Source organism: Chinchilla lanigera, unplaced genomic scaffold (assembly GCF_000276665.1).
Source record: "Chinchilla lanigera isolate Chin_1 unplaced genomic scaffold, ChiLan1.0 scaffold00015, whole genome shotgun sequence".
Lineage (NCBI taxonomy): Eukaryota > Metazoa > Chordata > Mammalia > Rodentia > Chinchillidae > Chinchilla > Chinchilla lanigera.
Window position 1 is genome coordinate 16,900,803 of NW_004955416.1, and position 20,874 is coordinate 16,921,676.

The 20,874-nt window shown below is 43.2% G+C and overlaps 1 protein-coding gene across 4 annotated transcripts in view; it reads left to right on the forward strand.

Moving 5' to 3' along the window:
* The window catches only part of Ntrk3 (neurotrophic tyrosine kinase, receptor, type 3), a 365,258-nt gene that overhangs the window by 247,872 nt on the left and 96,512 nt on the right, over positions 1 to 20,874 (forward strand). Inside the window, exons 13-14 of one of the 4 annotated variants that reach the window (XM_005381583.1) lie at positions 15,162 to 15,296; positions 16,828 to 18,877. The exons of the other annotated variants lie outside the window; for them this stretch is intronic. Of the exons in view, the coding sequence (XP_005381640.1) occupies positions 15,162 to 15,296; positions 16,828 to 16,946 (254 nt within the window). The 3' untranslated portion in view covers positions 16,947 to 18,877. Of the gene's footprint in view, positions 1 to 15,161; positions 15,297 to 16,827; positions 18,878 to 20,874 lie in introns of those variants that run through there. 4 annotated transcript variants of the gene reach the window in all.

The following is a 20,874-nucleotide window of genomic DNA, read 5'->3' on the forward strand; positions in this document are numbered from 1 at the left end:
TGCTCTAAGCAGAGTAGACTGCAGTACTTAGAGCCAGGAGTCACTCTGTGCTGCCATGCCTCGCTTAGAGAGCACCGTTAACAATGGGTGTGTTGTCTTGGGTTTGATGAGATAAAGACCAGGGCATAGGTCCCCGATTCCTGTTCCAAGTATTGGCACACTTCTGTAAGCACTGCAGGCGTGTTTTCCTGGGTTTGAGCTGAACATACTACCTGTGTCTCTTCAGGGGTCCCTAGTGTTGCTAATGATCCTTTTATTGGTCACACTGGAGACCCCTGGAGAGTTCTAGACTTCACTTCCTCTGTCCTCTTCTATCTCCCAGATTTAATCAGATATCAAATTTCTAATTTGCATAAGCACTGCCTTTGTATTTATCTGGCTTCCATCCTCTGCTCTCACCTGTGATCCCACCCTACTTTACCTCTTACCCAGCCTGGTATGCTCACCGTTTAACCTAGATGTCCCCAGCTATAGCCTGAAGTTCCGATCCAGCCTACTGCCTGTTTTTGTACAGCTCTTGAGCTAAGAATGGTATTTACATTTTTAAATGGCTGGAAGAATTCAAAAGAAGCATCATCTTTCACAACATGTGAAAATTATATGAAATTCAAATTTCAGTGTCCATAAATAAAGTTTACTGGAACACAGCCACACTCATTCATTACACATTGTCTATGGCTGATCTCACACTGCAATGGCAGAGTGGAGTAGTTGCACGAGAGACCATATGGCCCATAAAGCCTAAAATAGTCATGATCTGGCTGCTGACAGCAAGAGCTTGCTGGCCCCCACCCTACCCAGTCCAGCCGCTGCTGTTCCTTCACATTGGTGTCTTCTATTGGGTTTTAACTGCTCGCAGGTTGTACTGTCTTTCAGAACCTTCAAGACTCACCTATTGGCCAAACTCCTGAGGTTCTTCATGATTTTTCCCCAAATTTATGGTATCCATTTATTAGTGGAAACTCTTCATACTTCTCTGGGTGTATCTTGTGATCATCTCATGGTTCTTTCTAGTGAACATAACTTTCCTTCTATATTAATCATCTTTCCCATCCCTGAGACACTCTACCCAACACCCGTAATTTAAAGGAGGAAAGGTTTAACTTGCTCATGGTTTTAGGAGACTCAGTCCATGGCCAGTTGGCTCCAAGGCAGAAATCTTATGGTGGAAAGGCATAGTAGAGCAAAGCTGCCTAGTTCATGGCAGCCAGGAAGCAGAGCAAAGGATCAGTGCCAGAGAGGCAGGGGCAAGGAGCCAAACAAAGATCCCCAAAGCCACTCTTCCATGACACATACAGAAGTGTGCTTCACCAATTCCTGGGGGCAGATCCCACAGCCAGTCAAATTGACTCCCACACCTTCCTTTCTTTTCATAGCACAATCTTGTCCCTTCCTATAGCCTCATTACAATGGCATCCTCCTCTAGGGACATTCATTCTCCTATTGTATGCCTTAGCACTCTCCTTGAACTGTTTGATGATACCAGTTTTTTTCTGCTACACTCTGGCTTTTGCTTTGGGTCCTCACTAAGACTGAGGTCCCCATGGGCTGACACAGAGCGTTGATGAGGGCTGGCTGGTGTTTCTACTGTAACAGGTCCTCTCCAGGTTCCCTAGAAACACTGGGTGAATTATAGGACTTTTGTTCTTCCACGCCTATGCCATCCTGTTTTGAAAGTGGGTAATACACCTCATTCAACATTTGGAAATTTATTTTTAACACGAAGTAGAAAAGCCATTGGCATCAGTTGCAGATACATTATTTAATCTACATCTGTTATCTAGATATCGACCCAGGTTTGTGCCTGTTGATGCGTCACCTATCTATCTTCATTTATCCACCCGTCCACTTGTCTGTCAGTCTTCATCTGTCTACTGCCCCTGCTTCTAAATTTTCTTCACTGTGCAGTTCTAATGCTGACACTCCACTGGGGATGCCCCAGTTTTATGAGAGTGCTCACAGATAGTCCCCAACACTGTATTTGTAACCTCACCTGCTGAGCTGATATCTACTTGTCCATTACCCTGCTCTATTTTCTTTCTTTCTTTTTCTTGGTACAAGGAATCGAACTCAGGACCTTGCACTTGCCAGGCAGGCACTGAGCATTAGCTATATCCCTGACCTCTCCCTCCTCTATTTTCTAACCAAGTTATATACAAGGTGAGATAGAAAAAAAGGTGAATATATAAATTTTTAAAAATTATTTCAGTAAAAACATATTGCCAGAGTTCCCCTCAAAACTTTCTCCTTTTTTTCAAAATCACTTATTCTATCACTTTTGCCCCTTCCTGAAGCAGTTCTGAAAGTGTTCTTTCTTGAGTGGCTTTACTTGGGCTATCACAGTTGCCTTAATATCCTGAATCAATTAAAAATGTTTCCCTTTCATGGTCATTTTGACTTTGGGGCAGAGCCAGAAGTTACACAGTGCTAGGCCCACTGACTAAGGTGAAGGAGAAGGCACTATAATATTTTTTACAAGCTCGCCTTTCCAGTGGATGGCACTCAATGACAGTAATAATCATATTTTTTAATCACAACTTGTTTTTTTTTTTTTTTTTTTTCTGGTACCAGGGTTCGAACTCACTACCTTGCGCTTGCTGGGCAGGCACTGTGCCTCTGAGCTAAATCCCCAGCCTCTTAATCACAACTTGTAAAGACACTCATGAAAGAGGACTTCCAGAACTGTTTCAGAAAGTGACAAAAACAACTGAGTCACTGTTTTCAAAACAAGGAGGAATACTTTAAGGAGATTAATGATAATGCACTTTTTACTATAATATTTTTAAATATTGCAGTACTTTTTATTCAAATATTACAGTAAATTTTATTCATTGTATTTTTTGATCACAGCTTGTACATTGTTTTTCAGGGAAAAAAATCCCTGTTTTAGTTTTCTAGGGTCGCATAACTAAGTAACACAAACTGGATGGCTTGGAGCAAAAGAAAGTTAGTATCCTGTAGTTCTCAGAGACCAGCAATCCAAGCTCAAGGTGTGGGAACAACCATGCTGTTTCTCTCCGAGGCTCCAGAGAAGGGTCTGTTCCAGGCTTCTGTCTTAGTTTCTTATTGTTTGCTGGAAATCTTGGGCTTTCCTTGGCTTGCAGATGCAGTATTCAGATCTCTGCCTTTGTGCTCAGATGGTAGTGCATGGGTAGGTGTGTTTGTGTGGGTGTACCCAAATTTCCCCTTTTTTATAAGGATACAGCCATATTAGATTTGGGTCTACTCTAATGACTACATTTTAACTTCATAACTGCATAGAACCTGTTTCTAAATAAAGTCGTATTCTGAGGTACTAGGATTTGTTCATGATGCTTCTACCATCAGAACCCTCCCATCATGCATTTCTGCCTGGGGACCACCTTCCTACCTCCTCTTTCCCTCCCACCTATGGTCACGTGATAACTTTTCCGTTAAATTCTGCCAGCTGTGGGTAGGAGCCTCTCTCCTGACATGTACTTGTGTGTCTCCATATTATAATTGTTTGTTTAAGGACCATGGTTGACAACAAACTTACCATTCTTTTCTTCTGGAGGGTGGACAATCAGGTATTTGCATAATTTCCATTAGGCAAGCTTAGAAAGGAGGAACCCTCACATTCTTGGCACTTTTAGCCTCCCCCTTGGCACTGATTATTTCTTCCTCATCTTATCATTCTTCTCCCTCTCCCCAGACCTATGCATAATGGCAATGAGCGGAGGAGGCCTTTGACATGTGTCAGTCATGTGGAGGCTTAGAGGCAGTGAAAGCAAGGCTTTGAGGCTGCACTTGCTGAGCTGCAGCTGTGCCTCTCACGGCAAGGTGCTTCTTCTTTGCTACCTGCACAGCCTGGGTTGCAGCAGGTCTTTGCAGGTAGATAGTACAAACTGCGACTGTTAATGTGGGTCTTTAGGGACACCATGACACCTGCAAACTGAGTCTTGCATCTCTGTGTATAAGTATGTTTTCACTAAAGTGAAAAGGGCCCAAAGAAAGGCTCTATATAGATGCTCTTCTTGATGGATGTACAAATTGTGGACTATCTTTTCCTCCATCTTTTCCTTCTTCATTATCCTCAATAACTTTGCCATTATGGCTAATCATGGGAATGCAGAGCCAGAAAAGTAACTTATAGTTTATATTATCTAATTTTAGGACTATAAATTTAGAATACAACAATGATCTGATTCTGTTAGCCCATACTCCACCCTGAAATAATCTGCTTAAAATTGATATCAGCTAGGGATTTGACTTTATTGATTACATTTCCTCCTAGACTCAAGCCTTCACTTTTTCCTTATCATAGCCTGAACAGCATGACTGTGACATCAAGAAAAGTCAGGCATCCTGGGGTACCAGATGGAGCAGGAAGACTTTGGCTCTAGGGGTCACATGGTTAAGTTCTGGACAGGAGGTACTGAAAGCAAGATAATGACTTTTTTTTCTATACCTCACAGTGTTATTCTGAGGTTAACACAAATGATTATTTATAATTCTTTGTAAGCAGAAATGCTTTGGAAATGCCAAGACACTATAGTGGAATTTGAAAATAAAGTGGTATATTGTTACACAGATTTATACACACACAAATCAGATTAGTTGATTCTGGAAAACAAGTCCATTCTTTAAGCTCCGTGTCTATCACAGGAGAAATGGAGTTCTTGGATTTGCTTTTTGCCCTGAGCATCAATATATGGAAGGGTTAAGAGCATAAGAGCTGAAATGAGAAAGGTTGGATTCAAATCCTTGCACTGCATCTTATTAACAAAGTGACTTAGCATGAATTCTTAACCGTCTCTGCCCCTTAGTTGCTGCATTACAAACTAGAGATTGTAGCATTTCTCATCTTGTGGGAATGTTGCCTAAGTTAGATGAGGAAGTCCATTTCCTGGACAGGTGCAAATGCTTACAGATAGTGGTTGTTAGAGTTTGTTTACTTTTAGAAATAGTCTTATTATTGCAAAATGAGAAATACATATAAGACAAGTTTCACTGGAGTATATATATCTAAAATAGTTCCAGATGATCAGAGAAGAAATATCACGAAGAAGTGACTCATAAAGAAATTGCACTACAGCAGGTGATTTAAAGATTGAGAACTGCATAAGAATGAGCAGTTAGAAGATAAGCAAGTAGGACAATGGAATCCCACGGGAATGAGGACAGCCACTGACAAGTGTAAGGTGTGGTCATGGTAGAGTTTCGCTGACGCAGAGAGTGTGAGTTGAGGAGGAGTGATGCTAATCCATGGTGGTTGGCTGGAGATGGGATATAAAGTCTGGGATGGGAGCCTCAGCCTTTTGGGCATTATGCAAGAGCGCTTTCAAGTCACTGGTAATTTCTGATCAGATGGTAAATTGATGGTGGTGATGTTTTCATGAGATGATTTGATAGTGATGTGCCGGATGGATTAACTTGAGTGGTATCAGGAAGACGGGCTCCAAAGCAGGAGTGAGTAGTGAGAAAGCAAAGGCAACACTTGTTATAATGTGCTGATCTGAATGTGCTTTTTGTAAATCATAGAAGCATCAGTGAGGTAATGATATTCTCATTTCACAGAAGGGAAAAATCAAGTCACAGAGAAGTAATTTACTTAAGGTTTTCAGGTCATACACACAAACTGTAACCCATATATCAGGAATTTAAAAGCTAAGTCAATATGACACCAGACCTTTCTCCCATACTTTGCCAGAGTGGGAATCTAAATAAAAGGATGTGTACACTAGCTATTACAAAACAAATATTTGAGATCTAATGTTTGATTAGATGTAGGGAATTAGGAAGACACTCACTAGAAATGAGGATGACTCCAAGAGTTTGTACCTCGGTAATTATAAGCATGGTAGTGACTTTAAGGAACTGTCCTTTCAGTACGGGAGATCGTTTGGGACGGGGGCTCTAGAAATGTTGTTTCTGAGATTATGATGCCAAATAATAGAAATGGAAAGAAATCAGCAGGAATTGTGAGGATAAAATTCGGAAGAAAATTTTTGGCTGGAGATAAAGGGATTAGAAGTCACCCTACTGGGGATGGGCATTAATAATTGCATGTGCAGGGGGTGGAGAGTGAGAGGAGCAGATGGCTAGAGCAGCATTTGCCACACTTTCATGGATATAGGACTCACCTGAGGGTTCTGTTCAGTGCGATTCCTGATTCATAGGGTCTGGAGTGGAGCTTAAGAGTCGGCATTTCTTGTGAGCTTGCATTGCTACTGCTGCTGCCAGTCTCAGAATCAAACAGCATGGAGAGGCAAAAGGAACAGTTATTGAGAAACCACCATAAGGCTGTAGAAAAAGGGAAGCCAGTAGAAAGAAGGGCAGTAGAAGGACAGGAAGCTGACCAGAATGGCACATTTTTAAGCGTCATGGGATATATGGCATGGTCAAGGTGCCACATTCTGTGGAATGATCAAGTTGAAGAGGAATCTGGTCATGAAGAGAAAATCTGGTCATGGTGACACTGAATAGATTTGTTTCTGTGGCAAGGATAGAATTTGAATCATGGGAAGGTAAGGTAAGCATGAGTGATCTGTGACAGTAGAAGTTAGGGTTGTAACTGAATCATGAAAAAATATTGGTATCTAAAGGAAATTGGATGAAAGTGAATGTCACAGTAGGTGAAGGATTTTTTTTTTCATTTATCAGGTGAGAGACTGATAGCATGAGCACACCAAAAGGCAGAGGTGACCACATATAGAGTTCTGTATAAAGGAGAGCAGGACATGTTGGAAAATGTTGGAAAAACATCTGGAATAATTAAAGAAATAATTAAAGTTGAGAATAGGATTGAAAACACCAGTCACAAGGTTAGCTCTAGTGGTGTATGAATGTAATCCTATCACTCAGGCAATCTGAGGCAAGAGGATCACAGGTTTAAGTCCCACCTGGGAAACTTACTGAGAGCATATAAAGAGAAAAAAAGTAGGGGGAGACCTACTCCCCAGTAGGGAGAGAGAAAGGAAAGTGAGAGACAGAGACAGAGAGAGAGAGAGAGAGAGAGAGAGAGAGAGAGAGAAGGAAAAGATATTGGAGTGTCCCTGGGTTTGAGCTCCAGTGCCACACACAAATGAAAAGGTATACAAACTTCCTTTGGAAGCAAGGAAAGTACACACTTTCTATGATATGGAAAGAATGTGTTAGTTAAGGTATTCTAAATTCTCTTTAATGTACCTTCTCTTATCCAAATATATGGCAATAACTAAGTCTAAAAAGTTATATCTGGTGCTTAATGCAAGGTAAATAACTTTTCTTTTTTTGCTTTTTTGAGGCAAGGACTTGCTTTATAGTTCAGGCTGGCCTTGAACTTACTGTGTAGCCCAGGCTACTCTCAAATTTGTAGCTATCCTCCTGCCTCAGCTTCCTGCATGCTGGGATTACAAGTGTGTACCATAGTGCCAGGCAAGATAAATAACCTTAGAGATGAGAAATAAAGAGTGTTGGTCAGAGTTATAGCCTTCCTCATTCTGGGCTCCAATCTAGAGGCTAAAAGTAAGAGCAGGGACTTAGCTCTGGAAGAATTTGCAAATCTGTGGGTTCTATGTTGTCAAAAGATCAGAATTAGGGTCACAGTTTGAAGCCATGAGCCAAAGAGAGGTTTCTACACTGAAAAAAAGATTCTGAACAATAATGTCACTACCCTTCTCTGGAATTACAGTTAATGGGAATCTGTGACACCAGTGGAATGAAGCTTGGAAGGGGGGATAAAATTCAGCCTTTGAAACTGTGTACCTAGTTAAGCCACTCAACTAGCTGAAAACTATTGTCCTATATTTCCAGTGTTACTCTGCAGGGGCTCAAAACTAACTGTGTCAGATTTAGTTCAGAACTGAAATTCCAGGAGGCTGGATGGAGGCAACAATAGCAATATCATCATCAGCATCAAAACAAGTTAGACCATATGAATGACCAAAAGAGGAGAAAAAAAGCCCTTCCCACTCAAAACGAATTATAAGTCAAAATTATGATATATATGAAAATAATCTAATCTATGGCCATAACACCCTGAATGTGCCCAATCTTGTCTGAAAGATAATCTAATAAGGATGGCCATTGTTATGATTTTTACTCAGCAATATTCTGGGGATGTCTGCCAATGCAATAAGGTAAGAAAGGAAACAGAAGATATGGAAAGACAGAGATAACAGTCCTTATTGTGAAGGATATGATTATTCTACATAGAACATCAAGTTTTATTTATAAAGTAACCATTAGAAATAGTTAAGAAGTTCAGCAAAATTGCTAATGAATAAGTTGATTTCCTAAACACCATTAGAAAATTTCACTGGAAATCAGTAGTGGTACATTACTGTTAACTAGACACAATACATGTTCTGACTTCATGAGTTTCACCCCAAATGTCCTTTCTGCATTCCAGGATACCACACTGCCTTGAGTGATCATGTCTCCTTAGCCTCTTTTGATCTATGTCAGTGGCTCAGACTTCCCTTGTCCTTGATGCCCTTGGCAATTTTGAGGCACACTTATTAGGTTTCACATAGAATACCTATCACTCTAATTGTTAACTAGGGTCATAGATTTTGGGGAGGTGGAAGACAGAGGTGAAATGCTATTCTTACCACATCACATCAAGAATGTGTGTTTATCACATGATATCTCTGTGATGTTAGCCCTGATCATCTGACTGACGCAGTGTTTAACAGGTTTCTCTATGGGTCACACACTCCCCCTTGAAATACACAAAGGAAGTCATGCAATATTAGTATACACTCAACAGGGGGGAGTTAAGCTTCACCTCTTTGAGTAAAGAATCTCTACATAACTTATTTGGAATTTTTCTGTAAGGGAGACTCACAAAATATACTTTTAAAAACAAAGACTATAATTTGACTTTGAGAAGACAAATATTTTTTGAAACTGATTATAAAGAGAAAAATTAATGCATTTGATTATATTAATTTAAATATGTATATGATATACAAAATTAAATTACAAATAGTGGACTAACAGACCAATTATAATGTATGTATCCAATGGAAGATTTACATATTAACTCCTAAAATAATATAAGAGCAGCACATACACACATACACACCCACTCACACCCAGGATGAGGCAAGGATATAAATAGGCAGTTCACAGAACAGGAAGCCCCAGTTGAGTTGATGTGCAACCTCAGTAGTAATCAGGGAAATGCATGTTAAAATTACAAGGAAATAACATCTAACACTCATCAGTTTGGAGAGAAAAATGTTTAATAATGCCAGATATGGGAATACAGGATAAGAAGTTCATCCATTTAGTAATTATAGAAATATGAGTTGATATCATCACTTCGGGGAAACATTTAGCAATAGAATGAAGTTAAGGATGTGTATATTCTAAATTAGAGAAACATCCTCTAAAGATGTACTTCTCAAATGTTCTGTGCATACAAATCACCTGAAGAGCCTGTTAAAATGCAGATGTTTATTCAGTGACACCTGAGAGTCTTCATTCCTGCCACACTAACGGGAGTTACTGATCTTGCTGTCCCTCACGCCTGCAGTCTGAGTGACCAGACTGTGAGATAGAGGTCAGCAAACTATGGCCTACCAGCCAAGGGCCACTCTGACTCTGACCTATTTTTTTATTAGTGAAGTTTTACTGGAGCATACTCATTTATTTACTTGTTGCCTATGGCTTCTTTCTGACTATATTGGCAGAATTTAGTAGTTACAACAGAAACTGTATAGTTTGCAAAGCTTAAAATACTTTCTATCTGGCCCTTTGTTGGAAAAGTTTGCCAAATACTGTTCTGGAGAAACTGTCCCACATGTGCATAAAGAGACTTGTGTAATATTTATTGCCACTTTTTTTTTGGAATAGTAAAGAAATAGAGACAAGAATCAGTGGGTAAGACAGAAATATAATTTGTAGTACTGTATATTCACACAATGAACTCCGTCGATTAAAATCAGTGAATGAGAACTACATATATTAAAAGAGGTAAATCTAGAATGCTTCCCTTTTTAAAAGTTTAAATTTAAACTAAAACTATACTTTGGTTGTGGATATATACGAACATAGGTAGCAAAATTATTGCAAGATGCCTGGAAATAATAATTGTCTCCTTTAGAGCAGTGGTGTTGTCTCTGGTGAGGTGGAAGGAATGGAAAAAGCGAGGTCTGACTCATGGATTCTCATTGGTTGTAATGGGCTGTTTCTTCAAGTGTTGAAATGAAGGTATCAATATATTCTAAATCATTCATTCTGAACAGTGGGCACAGAATTTTGATAGTCTCTATACTTTTCTGATATTTTAAACATTTGAGAAGAGTCAAAAGAATCAGAGAGAAGAAGAAAACATGCTGAACATAAGAGATACTTTGAAGTGTGAGGAAAGGAATGAAGCGGATTAATACCTGAGGCTCTCTCTCCTTTTGACGGAGCAAAACAAAAATGCTCAGCTATTGCACCTTTTCTTTTATACAGTGAATTTTGAGAATGGTAAAGAGGTTTCACCACACGACTAGAATTATTCTATAACTGGTGGAGCATTAGGACTCTGAGAGATGACTTCATCCATGGCAAGAAGTGGAGGGAGTTTCACTTTCTGTGGGACTCACGTTCACTCCTTTACGGGGAGATCAGCTTACTGTAGGGATAGTCTTAGTGAGGCCAAGGGTAAAGTCCCCAGGCACATCTATCCCTTCTTGAACGCAATCCATGGAATACTCATCAGGGACAAGCTGTGAGAGCCTCTGGGATTCCTCCAGGGCTTAGCAGTTGGCTTTTGTCTGAGATCTCAGTGTTTGATGCCCTTTTATCTCACCCATGCGTGGACGCCCTCCCACTCTTCCTGTGGGCCTGATTCCATGAGCTGACTCTTATTCAGGGTTCATTTGGCCTCAGCCTCCTCCATCTGAACCTCTCTACACAGCTGGATCCAGACTCAGTCCAGAGAATCTCAGCACTCATTTTCCCAGCAGTACTGAGGTGACTCTATGGGAAGAGATGCCCTGTGTTGAAGCTGAGAATCCCACTCAGTACTCTTAGCCCTGAGATATACAACAGAGACATTTCAGTTCCAAGTACATTCCAGTATCCAAAAGAACCTTTTGCTATACATTCATTAATAGAAAGATACTGGTGTCAAATTATGCCCCATGAAATATAACAGTTCTTGCTGTTTGGCATTCAGTGTTCTTTTGTCAAAGCTTTACATATATCAGGCAATGTGAAAGGCACAGCCAGCTGATGATAAAAGTGACATAGGTGCCAGTTTCTCTCCTAGTGGCACCATTCTCCCTGGTCCCTAGTATGTTTTCTTGTTAGGGACGTGATTTCTGAAAACAGTACCCTCCTTAACAGTGCAGTTCAGTTCCTGAACTATCTCTTTTCCTCTCTGAGATAGATTTCTAGCCCCTTCTTTACAATTCTTAATTGTGATTCCATGAACAATTGATATTATGGGAGGGGTAGGTGGGGCTTAATGAATGACATTCCTTGGTCTTTACTGTATAGCCAGAGCCTAAAGCTTATTGTCAGTTTCAGATTCAAAGGCAAAGAGAAACCATGGAACTATTGTGAGTGAGGGTGGAGGGCAATAGCGAGTGCTGGGGAAACAGAGGGACACACACCTTGTGTAAATAGAGTGGTCTCCACTTTGCTCCACCCAGTTGTTACTATGCAGAAATGTTGGTTCAGTTTGCCAGAAAGGTTGGATTTTCAAAGAAAGCTAAAAACGGAAATATTTTAAATGTGGAATCTTCCAAGTTTCAAGTGTTGGCAACTAAGTAAAAAATTCAAAAAGAAAAAAGATTCTGCTGAGAGAGAGAGGGAGAGAGACTGAGATCCAAGGCTGTATATGGCCTACGGATTAGGTTTGTAGCTGTAGAATTTGGGGTTAACCCACTTGAGCCAGTGCCACCAGATTTTTATTGAATCTGATGGCAAGAGAAGAAGGAACCTAGATTCAGAGGAGCAAGAGCTTATCAGGAGGCAAAAGTACAAAACAAAGCAGTCATAGACATGTTGCAGACACCTTAGGAATATTTGGTGACCACCTTTGCATATCTTTGGAGGGGCAGCCACATGTGTGGGAAATGAAGCAAGATATATTTGTGTATGCAGGAGCTTCTCTTCATCACCCCGAACTCTTCCATTCACCAGGCTCACAGAGCTGCCTAGGAAAGGATACTGGGGAGAAAGCTCCTCTAGGCGCCATGCTTGGCTTCCCTGGGGTGTTCTAAGATATCACACACCCTTTGTATGGGGGTGACTGGATTATGAAAGGGGCTCTTTCCTCCAGACTCATTGCTGTCTTTTGTTCATGAGATTGCGTTTTGTTCTTCCTAGGCTGAACTCTCAAAAGTAGTATCAAAAGGAGTCCATGTGTAGATACGTTGAGATTCCTTCCTCAGAAATTCCCAAACCATGCATGTGTTACTGTGAGGGCGATGGGTGTCGTGAGCCAGGAAGTACAGACGGTGAGGCATTCAAGAGAAGAGCCCGACCAGGCTCTGCTGGATGAGGGCAGTGGCAGGGTGTGGCACTGCCGGAGTCCTAAGCTAGGGAAGCTGGTCATGAGGAAACAGAACTGTAGCCCTCTGGGGCTCGGTGAAGGAAGCAGACGCCTAGCTCTTTCCTCGGGAGAATGTCCCCCCCAACACTGCCTTGACCTCCCTGCCATCGCTTTTTCCTGGATATTGGTTTTCATCAAACAGGGCCACGCTGCACAGTAGTTCATTACAAGGACTTTGGAGCCCTTGTAGTAAAGAGTCGGGTTCAGATTCCAATTCTGCCACAATGTATGCTACACATTTCCTTGTGTGAGAGAGGCTCAGTTTTCCCACTGGTTAAAATGGTTATGACCAATATTTTAAGGATACTGGAAGATAGTGAATTCACTGTAAGCGGTGCTTAACAATGTCATTAACTTATAAATATCTTTGGCTGCCAGAGAGATTGGTGATATGTCTTATGGTAGGATTTTTATAGGTGGGATTGCTTGAGGCTCTCTTCTTCATCCTGTGCCTGTAGCATGGTTCAGTAACATTTTAACTCTTTCGAGCTCTTGTAGAAATGAGGAGAGGATGTGGTGGAATGCTACTCTCACTAGGGAGAGGTACCTGAACTGCTTCTGCCTGAATTGCTCTGTACCTCTGGTCTCCTATTAGTAAGTCACCCACGACCCCAGTGCCAGGACATCTGTGATTTTCAGCCCGCTCTGGAGTATAAAGTGCTCTCCTTGCATCCGGTGCTATGTAAGTGCTAATCATTACTGTGGCGTAACAACTTTACGATGACGAATACGTTGGAAGAGGTGATGTTTGAAAGTAGTGTGGGACAGTTCCATGTGGTGTGGGGTCTTTTACCAAAGCTATAACATAAATCACTCCATGGAGTTAGGTAATAAAAATCATCATGTCAGAGAAGAAAAGGAAGAAAGCAGGGACAGAAGCAAAGGCCTTTGAGGATCCAGCCAGAGAGAGGGGAGTCATCAGAAGATGCAGAAAGACTCTCCTTTTGCGGGTGTGAGGTGGGGGCTGGAAAGCTGCGAGCTCTAGAAAACCAAAGTCAGAGTGCAGGTCGGAAGCTTCAGTGAGACAGAGAAGTTGAGGGTCTGCACAACTGTCAGGAACAGAGGTTTTAAATTCTAAGACTCGGGGACTGGGGATTTAGCTCAGTGTCACAGTGCCTGCCTGGCAGGTGCAGGGTCATGAGTTCGATTCCTGGCACTGGAAAAAAACAAAAAACCAAACCAAAACAAAACCAAATAAATAAATAAATAAATAAATTCTAAGACTCCTTCTGAATTGCCTAGCCTGGGGACTTGATCTTTCCTGGCCCTTAGCGAATATAGAATATAGAAGACTTGCCCCTAATTTAGCCTACTGTTGGCTCAATGCAGTTGGCTGCAAAACCTCTCATCTAATCCCTTGGGTGCTCAGTGCCCTGTCTCCCCTGGTGTCTTTCCTTCCAGCTCCTCTCCCTTTCTCTAGATGATGCTAGAATCTGTAGCTTACTTCTCAGGAAACATGTATTTGGACAATCCCTGAAGACTAGGCTCTGTTTTCAATTACAGAGGTCTTACAAGTCCCTTTGTGCTGGGTGACTTTGGGGAAAGTTTTGATAGAGGAAAAGGTTAGATGTGGGGGTCCGTGAGCCACCTAGTGGACAATGCCTTCTTTGGCAGTGTATTTGCCTCTCTTTGGCCTCCCCTCCGCCCTTCTGCCCTTTCACTAATGTTCACCCAGGTCCTGGTCTCTCCTGCACCGCCCCCTCCTGCAAATGCTTTTCCCTTCCTGCGCTGGGGTTGTTCTGAGAAAGGAGAGGGAAGGAATGGAGCATTTTGGAGCGATTCCTTTCATGCTATCAAGCTTCAGCTTTTATAATCTTGGAAAGGCTCCACCTGGGAAAGAGTTCCAGAGAAAACAAACTTCAGATCCTGGCTCATATGGGAAAAGACTCATGTTCATGAAGGCAGCTTCAGGGACTTTGGCAGAGGCATAGAGCAGCTTGGCCCTGGCCTTTAATAGATCTGATGCGAAGCCTCCCCAGGCCCATAGATGCTGCTGGGTCTCTAAAGCAGAGTTCCCACTCAGAAGCTAGACTCATATCTCTTCCATAGGAGTTGTGGGCCATATGTCTGCAGCGAAACAACAGCCTTGGTTGTCTAAAGCTTTATCCCCTAACAAAGGCGAGAACTGTTTTAAGACGCTACACTTCCATCTCCTCATCACCCTTTGTGATATTGCTCCCCTTTTGGAAATCAGCTGAATTCCTTCTATGGGAGATACGAAGCCAGAAAGAGGGTCTCGAGTCCAGCAGAAGCATCTCCCAAGTCATAAAAATCTTCCTTCCTTGCCCAGGAATGGCATACAGAGTGACAATAATGGACACCATTTGGGGACATTCTGGCCCAAGAAAGAGATGAGTGCAAGCATGTTAGGAAAAGGATTGTGTAGAGTTTGTTGTAATGGCAAGTTGTACCAGTTTCCTGACTCCAAGTTGTACCAGCTCTACATTGCTACTGTGGATACTCAGAGGATAGTGAATCTAAATTTTATGCATAAAATAAACCATGCATCCCTGTAGGCAAAGCATTGTGGGAGCAACAGCTAGGAAGACCTGGATTTCTATTTCTGGCATTGTGCATTTGAGAAGAATATTTCCCCATGACTTTGCACTTGGGGCTCAATACTGACCATTAATTCCCCCATGTCTGCCTCTTCTGCCAGGGGTCTTTTCAAATATAGACAATCATGGGATATTAAACTTGAAGGACAATAGAGATCATCTAGTCCCATCAACTCACTATATATATGAGGAGCCTGAGGTCCAGAGTGGGGATGTGTCTTACCCAAGGTCACATGGTGAGTTACCTCCTTTGACATCTTTATGTGCAGTAGAGACCCCTCCCTCTACCAAATTTTGATTCTTAAGACCCAGATATTCATGAAACCTCCATATGTCTCAGAGGATCAGGATGTGACTAGGTGTCCAATGTGGGAATAACACTGAAGTCCCTTAGATTACGGGAGACTCTTCCAAAGGAAGAAACTTCATAGGACCTGGGCAGAGGGTACAGGAGAAGTTAGAGAGGGACGATGGCTGAGAGAAGGACAGTGCTGTTCCAGAGCCATGACCTTCCATTCCTCCACACTCGGGTCCCAGGGAGCTTCTGTGTGGGGTCACCACAGAGAAGCTGTCTCATCTTGAAACTTAGCTTTCCTCTAAATATGATGTCATAGACAAAGAAGGTTCCCTTTGTCTTTACAAATCTAACTCATCCCTGCAGATGGAGGGACCCCAATACCCAAAATTAGAACCTTGCTTTGATCATAATATGTTCTGGGCAGGAGGAGGGGAAAGTGTGAATACAAACGAACTGTTTCCATCTCCCCCTCATATGTCTCCAGTGCGCTGTGGCCCACAAGCCTGCTCATAGCTTCATGAAAAGACGGGCTTGCTGTGCTCACATGTCCGCACGTGTGGCGTCTGAGTACATGTGCGTACACTTAGACACGCATATACAGATATGCATATCCTTTAGAGACATTTTTAAAATCAAGAGACGTTGAGTAACTTCTTTCTGGAAATTTGATGAGAAATACCTACACCTGACTGACCAGAAAGAAGCTGAGCTGTCGTGGAAACGCTCCTTGCTTGCAGCAGCGATGGCCCAGTAGCCACCAACACCACTCCTCCAGGGTATTTCCATCCCCTGTAAGGTTTGGAGCTGTGGGAAGGCTGAGATTTCAGCCACCATTTCTTAAACATTCCACAGACCCGGTGACAGAAGTTGAAAGGGTCAGTGAGAGAGAGCTTGTGGGCTTGGAAATATAGTACCACACCTACTGGTGAGGCCTAAACTGGTCTATGAAACCTCAGCTCTTAGAATCAGAAGGCGGCTCTGGGGTTTTTAAGGACGGGGAATTCAGGGAAAGTATAGTCTGTCCTCCCTACCCTCCAGTGACCCCAGTGTGCACACTCCTCCCACCTACCCCTCAGGGCTCCTGCTTCCAGAAAGATGGTGATAGACCAAGACCCCCTTAGCTGAGTCTGCTCCTCTTCTTCCATGACAGTCCAAGGCCACGCCCCCATGTTATGCTTATTTCCCTTCCTCAGTTCAAGGGAGGCTGCGGCAAAATGGAGTGTTTCCGGTTTCTCTGACCGTACTTGATTTTAAGTTACTCCCTAACCTGCGCCCTGATCCTTCCCTTGTGCTGGCAGTTTCATTTGGCTATTTCCAATATATGTCGAGATCCATATCTCTAGCTTTTCCCCCTTTGAACTCCCTCTCTGTTTCCCCTCCTAGTTTTGATCTTCTTTGGGGGTTTTGGTTTTTACTTTATTTTGCTTTTTTCTGTTTTTCTGTTTTTTTTTTCTTTTTGTTTTTTATAGGTTTCAGAGAAATTATGTTGAATCCAATAAGCCTTCCTGGACATTCCAAGCCTCTTAACCATGGCATCTATGTTGAGGATGTCAATGTTTATTTCAGCAAAGGACGTCATGGCTTTTAAAAACTCCTTTTAAGCCTCCTTGTTTTGATGTCACCTTGGTAGGCTGGGCCCTCTGAGAGGTTGGAAGCTCTAGGCGTTGTTCTCTTTGGATCCGGGGCTGCTAAGTAGAAACTGCATGAGCCAGCGGTGCCCCTGCACCATCTAACACCACCGAGAGGGGCGTTCCCCCATCCACCACTGGCAGGGTTGCCCCTTCCCTCCAAGCATCACTGTGCTCCTTTTGTGTCCAGCCTACGAGGCAGCTCCTGCCACCGTCTTTAGATGAGCCAATAAAGAGAATTACAAACCTGTGCACCAGGAGCCATCTTTTAAACACACTAGCCATTCTCTTGCTTTGCAAAAACGACCCAACCACCACGAGAAAGCCTGATGAAGTCCAGCCGTGCTCAGAAGTGTGAGGTCTCCCTGGCTCTCCCTAGGATACCGTGCCGTCCTCTTAGCGACCTCGTCGCCCTGCGAGCTACAGTGGGGAAGAGTCAGAGAGCAAGCAGCTAAGCAGAGGTGGAGACGGCGTGGTAAGAGGAGAGGGGCCAGGCCTGAGCGTTGGCACCAGCTTAGGTCTCAGAGGGAAGAATGGAAACCGATCACTTTGTTTTTGTTTTTGTTTTCGTTTTTTGGTGGAGAAAAATTTACCTTTTTTTGGACACACTTGCCCCGTCTTCCTCTTCTCTCTGGAATGGCTCGCAGTGGTACGATGTTAGAGGTTCCAAGTCGGTTCCTTGGAAAGAGCATTTCTCCAGGCTCCTCCTTGGCCCCTAGAGCCACGATTCTGACAAGCTTTGGCTGCAGGAGGTCTTGCCTGTGAATTGGCCATCCTACTAGGACCTCAAGGGACCGAGGGAATCAGGGAACAAGGCCCTTCCTGCTAGTCCATGATCCTGGAATTGGCTCTCTTCTCCCACTTCCACTTATTCTTGACTCTGAGAACTTTTGGAACCCAATGGAATCACCATTTCAAGGTCAAGATGAACTGAAGGGGAAGAAAAGTAAAAATTGGCCTCCTCCAGCCCCTCTCATGGCACCAATGGAAGTGTCATCCTGTTCTCTGGTCAATCTGTGTGTTTACTTTGCTTGCTTTGACTCATGCCTTACTCCGTAGCCACCCTCTCCCAAAGAGGGGCTTTGTTTCCCTGACTTTCAGTTTGATCTATGGGGGAGCGGAAGGGGGTAGCTGTCCCTTGCTTGATAGGAAAGGCACAATAATGGGCCACTTTGGCTGAGCGGGCTTCTGGCTTAACTCAGCTCTCCACACACCCGTAAAAGTTCCTGTTGTGAAAAGGCAGCCTCAACTATCCCTTAATGGTGAAGAGCCAGGACCAGGGAGCACCCCATGGGCAGTTTTAGTGTGTTTTGGAGTGTGCTGCACTGCAATTGAGAACAAGTCCTACTCTTTTAGTAAATGTCCCAGGGAATGAAGAATCTTACTGAAAGGTTTAGCTCCCTGGCTCCCGTGGATGGCGGTTCTTCATGTCAGGTTCCCAGCCTGATTCTGCAGATGCCTCCATGGAATTTGAAAACGGGAAGCCTTTCAAGTTTTTTCTCAGTATCTGGGGTGGCCTCTCAGGCCTCCCAGAATATCACCTGGGGGCTCAGGTTTTCTCCAGGGCCTCCAGGTATGTGTTAGCTCTGCCCAGCTCCCTACCCTGCTCCCCAGCGCTCCACCCCAGGCTCTTCCCCAGCACACCCTGCTGCCCTTTGGTCCAAGGCCTCCTCCTGAGTGTGGCTTTAAGGAGTAAGCTTGAGGATGATATCTTTTAATTATTGTAAATCATTACCTCATTTCCAGCCTCCAGGCTCCATTCATCCCAGCATCTTTTATTCTGCCATTTTCTTCACCTTGTGCTATGACAATGGGGCGTTGTGTTTCCACAGAGACTTATAGGAGTGTTCAGTGTATAGTTTCTTAATAAACACTTTATTTTCTAATGAAATGACTGGATCAGACCTCTTATTTGGAAATTTTTGAAAGACTATTAAAGATAAAGTAATTCTAGGCTCCCCGCATTTTTTTCCTGCTTTATTATTATTCCTTTAAAGACATTTTTTAGTTTAGTTCTGTCTGCAAAGGTGTTTATAATTGGTTCTGTTTGTTACTTTTATTGAGACTCCTCCAAATAGGTTAGGTTCATACAGTGAAGTCCTTCCTTATCTTATTGAAAAGAAATAAAGGTTCAGAGAGTTTGAATGGTTTGCCCAGGGTCACACAGCATGAGGGGCAGAAGAAAAATTCAGATCTGACTCCTGGAGACATTACTAGGGCCACTGAGATTCACACTCTTTTGGTGCCTGGAGGACTTTTGCGTGATCCAAGAAGCTATGACTTGACATCTTCTCTTTAGAGCTGATGTGCAAAGAGATCTGGTAGTTGGGATCGAGGATTATTTATCTCTGCTGGACCAACTAGCCAGTGGGGTTCTCCCTGGGATGGAGGTTTTGAATGTTTTCTGTGGGTCTTAAGAATGTGACCTTGCCTAAAGAAAGATGGGACTTTGAGATTACAGATCTATCTCACAATCATTCAGAGACACTTCACACACTTACACACACACATAGACACACACACAAGTGTTTTGGGCTGTCCTGATAAGTGGTATGTGGGCTGTAAGAGTGGTGACAGATAGTCTGGGGATCCTACAGAGAGTCACGTTAGAAAAGCTGGCCACCTTGGGCCCTGGGCCCTGACACAGCCAAATGGTTGAAATACCTCTGTGCCTTACACTCTTATCTTTATGAGGAAAGGATCCTTCATGCAGGAGATACAGAGCAGGAGGGCTTGGGGAGGGATGCTGGGTGGGTTGGATCACTCAGAAAGTAAAGAAGAAATGAGACAAGAGTGAGGTCCCTGGAGAGTCCAACCGGGAACTGGTCAGGCTAGGTTGGTGCCTTCCAATTTACCTTCATTGTATCTCTAGTTTGGCAATGGATGCTCCTGCCCTCCAAAGCAGCAGGGTTTGTCCCAGCTCTGTATTTTTCCTGTTCTTAGTGGTCCCAGGGAGTCCAATTTGGAACATGGATGTCTGAGGGGGGGGAGTGTCCTTGAGACTGTGGTGGAGGAAGTGCATAGTTCAAAGGGGGACACTTTCATTTTTAGTAGGAAAGAGTTTTTAGCTTCATTTTATTCCAATACATAGAACCTGCTGATGCAATGGAGAATAGCTGATCGGTAGAATAGAAATAGAAGTGAGAAGGTGGAAGGGAAAAGCACAGAAGAAGGGGTCAGCATTAGTTAGTTGGAGGGGGATGTGCTTTTCTGATGTAGCAGGTACAAGAGGGAAAGATGGTTGCATGGGACCCTTGAGAGGTTTGCCCTTAATAAACTGAGGGAGTTCCTGTCTGGTGGCTTCCATTTTGTCTATCGAGTACAAAACAGGGCCTTGAGCTAAGTGAGAGGATCTGTAGAGAGCTGAGAAGGTCTGAAATCAAAGCAAAAGGCTGCACAGCAGATAGCAGGGAAGCAGGAGATTGTGGGGCAGAGTGAGTTTGTGTTTGGAAAAGGATGTTCGGTCTCTTGGCTTCTGCTTTCCATGGGTTCCTCTAGGTGTTGAGGTGCCATGACATCTATCCCCATATTAGATGTCTAGGGCAGGAGAGCAGGCAGAGAGCACACCACAGAGCTGTGCCCATCCCATGAAGGATGTCAACTCGACTACATCAGCCTGCTACATCACCAATAGAAATATATTGTCTATCATAGGAAACACCTACCTAGAACCAGGCATATCCTACCCACAGGAAAGCTGAGGCTCAGATTCACTGATGAGGTTGGGCTTTCCGAGTAGTGATTGGCAGCACCAGGATGGAGCCTGGGCTCTTCCTGCCTCAGTCACTTTGTTGCTTCACACAGCAGCCTCTCTCTCTCCTGCAGGACTTCACAATCCTAGTCCCACCCTTCGCCCCTGACAGAAAGGGGCTTCTGGGATAAGGAAAG